Source organism: Nerophis lumbriciformis, linkage group LG27 (genome assembly GCF_033978685.3).
Source record: "Nerophis lumbriciformis linkage group LG27, RoL_Nlum_v2.1, whole genome shotgun sequence".
In the NCBI taxonomy this organism is placed as follows: domain Eukaryota; kingdom Metazoa; phylum Chordata; class Actinopteri; order Syngnathiformes; family Syngnathidae; genus Nerophis; species Nerophis lumbriciformis.
The window spans coordinates 38,102,410-38,105,963 of NC_084574.2; the positions used below are offsets into that span (position 1 = coordinate 38,102,410).

At 55.2% G+C, this 3,554-nt stretch overlaps 1 protein-coding gene across 1 annotated transcript; it reads left to right on the forward strand.

The window, feature by feature from the left end:
• The first annotated feature begins 1,419 nt into the window (after positions 1–1,419).
• irf2bp2b (interferon regulatory factor 2 binding protein 2b) lies at positions 1,420–3,023 on the forward strand. Its single transcript, XM_061987734.2, has 2 exons — positions 1,420–2,131; positions 2,188–3,023. The coding sequence occupies exons 1-2, from the start codon at positions 1,567–1,569 to the stop codon at positions 2,877–2,879; spliced, it is 1,257 nt and encodes a 418-aa protein (XP_061843718.2). The 5' UTR covers positions 1,420–1,566; the 3' UTR covers positions 2,880–3,023.
• The last annotated feature ends 531 nt before the right edge of the window (positions 3,024–3,554 follow it).

The window sequence follows — 3,554 nt, forward strand, 5'->3', positions numbered from 1 at the left end:
AGGTCAAATGTATAGGTCACATATGTAGTGAAGTGAAGTGAATTACATTTATATAGCACTTTTTCTCAAGTGACTCAAAGCGCTTTACATTGTGAAACCCGATATCTAAGTTACATTAAAACCAGTGTGGGTGGCACTGGGAGCAGGTGGGTAAAGTGTCTTGCCCAAGGACACAATGGCAGTGACTAGGATGGCAGAAGCGGGGATCGAACCTGCAACCCTCAAGTTGCTGGCACAGCCGCTCTACCAACCGAGCTATACCGCCCCGTAGGTCACTATAGGTCAAGTGTATAGGTCACATCTATAGGTCACTATAGGTCAAATGTATAGTCCACATATGTAGGTCACTATAGGTCATATGTATAGGTCACATACAGTATGTAGGTCACAATTGGTCAAATGTATAGGTCACATATGTAGGTCAGTATAGGTCAAAAGTGTAGGTCACATATGTAATTCACTATAGGTCAAATGTATAGGTCACATATGTAAGTCACTATGGGTCATATGTATAGGTCACATATGTAGGTCACTATAGGTCAAATGTATAGGTCATATATGTAGGTCACTATAGGTCAAACGTATAGGTCACATATGTAGGTCACTATAGGCCACATATGTAGGTCACTATAGGTCACATATGTAGGTTACTATAGGTCAAATGTATAGGTCACATATGTAGGTCAGTATAGGTCAAAAGTGTAGGTCACATATGTAATTCACTATAGGTCAAATGTATAGGTCACATATGTAAGTCACTATGGGTCATATGTATAGGTCACATATGTAGGTCACTATAGGTCAAATGTATAGGTCATATATGTAGGTCACTATAGGTCAAACGTATAGGTCACATATGTAGGTCACTATAGGCCACATATGTAGGTCACTATAGGTCACATATGTAGGTTACTATAGGTCAAATGTATAGGTCACATATGTAGGTCACTATAGGTCAAATGTATAGGTCACATATGGGTCACTATAGGTCACAACTATAGGTCACTGTAGGTCACATATGTAGGTCACTATAGGTCAGAGGCCAGCAATAAGAGTCAGCCAATGGGAGCGTGGGAACATTTTTTGTCCACTTGACCCTTTCCTCGCTTCCTTTTCATCAGAGGTCAAGATGAAGACTGCTGTAAAAACAGGAAGCTGACTGTGACGTCATGAGCACTCTTGCCGTGTACAAGTCACATGACTCACGTCGAATAAAAGTCATCCCTGTAAAGAGGTATTGTTTAGCCCTCACTAACCTACTTCTAAACCTTACCTCGCCACTCCATTTTGTTTCACCAGAGGGCGACAAAAGAAAAGTAGTGAGCCATTTTACTCAACAACAATCTTTGGCGTCAGCTCCCCTCGTGCGCATGCGCGGCACTCCAGTAAACACAGGCACCGCGCACGAGCCGTGACGTCAGCGGGCTTTATTGCCACGAGCGAGGAGTCGTGCGCGCGTCCACGAAAGCAACACGATGGCGTCCCGCCGCCGCGGAGGCTGCTTTTCCTCGCCACACTAAAGTCCTCCACCGCGGACTCTTTGTTCCGAGTCCCCGCGGCAACAACATGTCGGCCGGGGCCGCGTCCCGGCGCCAGTCGTGCTACCTGTGCGACCTGCCCCGCATGCCGTGGGCCGTCATCTGGGACTTCAGCGAGGCGGTGTGTCGCGGGTGTGTCAACTACGAGGGGGCCGACAGGGTCGAGTTCGTTATCGAAGCCGCCCGCCAGCTCAAGCGGGCCCACGGCCTCCGGGAGGGCCGAGCCTCGCAGCCGGGGAAGGCGCCTCTCCCCGGGAAGGAGCCCCACCATTCGGCCGGGGAGCCTGCCTCGCGCCTGGACCGCTACCCGCCGCGCCCGGGCCCGGACTACCAGGCGGGGCGGCTGACCAACGGCTTCCCCAAAGGCGACGAGACGCCCGAGCCCAACCGCCAGAGCCCCAACCCGCGACGGCCGCCGAGCCTGGTGCAGCTGGTCAACGGCGGCCAAGCTGCGGTCGTGGAGAAAAACATGGCGGGCAAGAGCGTGCGCGAGCTCATGGCCCTGCACGCGCTGGACAGCAGGCTGAAGAAGGAGCACGTGACCATGCAGCGGATGATGGCGTGTGACGGCCCCGCCTCCTCGTCCAAAACAGGTAGGATGACGTCACGACAGCAGGAAGTGCCCCGTTTGACCTACTTTCTGCCTCAGACAGGGGGAAGCACCTGCGCAGTGTGAAGAGGAAGGCCTCGCCCGAGCCCGATGGCGAAGGCTGCGCCCCCAAGCTGAACGGCGCCGAGGGTCAGTCGTGGCTGCCGGCGCCCTCCGAGGTCGCCAAGATGCCCGGCTTCCCGGACGCGCACACGGCACCCCCCGAGGCCGCCGCGGCGCAGAACTCTCCGTCCCCGATGGCCGCGCTCATCCTCGCCGCAGACCACGCTGGCGCCGTGGGCTCGCCCAGAGACGGCGCTCAGGTTCATTCCACGACGGCGGGCGCACGGAGTAACAGCGGCAGCCCCCCGTCGCCGTCCTCCACGTCCCACCACAGGCCGGCCCAGAGGGAGGGGCCCGGCGGCGCCGACTCGGCGGACCCCCCGCCTCACGGCACCCCCGACTCGTCGGTGGCGGCGGCGGCGAGTGGCGTGCCGCTGTGCTGCACGCTGTGTCAAGAGCGTCTGGAGGACACGCACTTTGTGCAGTGCCCGTCAGTGGCGTCGCACAAGTTCTGCTTCCCGTGCTCGCGGGAGAGCATCAAGCAGCAGGGCGCCAGCGGCGAGGTGTACTGTCCCAGTGGCGAGCGCTGCCCCCTGGTGGGCTCCAACGTGCCCTGGGCCTTCATGCAGGGCGAGATCGCCACCATCTTGGCCGGCGACATCAAGGTCAAAAAGGAGCGGGACCCCTGAAAGGTTCCTGTGGCGACCGTGACGCGTGCATAGGGACTCGTAACCATGACGACGGTGTTTTTGTTTTTCCACCACTTTTGTGTTTGTATTTTTTTTTTTGGAAGAATGTGAGCGAGCACTTGGCCAATAAAAGCAAACTACTCCTCCGTACACGTGTGTGTGTGTGTGTGTGTGTGTGTGTGTGTGTGTGTGTGTGTTAGTAAACACTAGCAGTTACCACTCTCTTCCTGTTTGTGGTTGTCGTGGCAACAGCCGCTTGTGCGTGGTCCTTCAGGGTTCTTGTAAAGGGGGTCTTTTTGCAAGTGCACCGGATAAAATGGCTGCCATCAGACGCAGACAGACCAAAACAAGACGCTCGGCCTCATGGGTAATACCACCACGGGGCCACACGGAGGGGGGGGCGTGTGCTCCACCGTGGAATCCCTGAGTCACAGGCCCCCCCCCCCCCCATCCCCCTCCTCGCTGCCCTCCAGGACACGCCTCCTCTTAGGGGGTCACATGGTGACAAGTTAACCCCTTCCTGCCACATGAGACTGATCTGAAGTCAGTTAGCCTTCAACTAAATAAATAATGATAAATGGGTTGTACTTGTATAGCGCTTTTCTACCTTCAAGGTACTCAAAGCGCTTTGACACTACTTCCACATTTACCCATTCACACACACATTCACACACT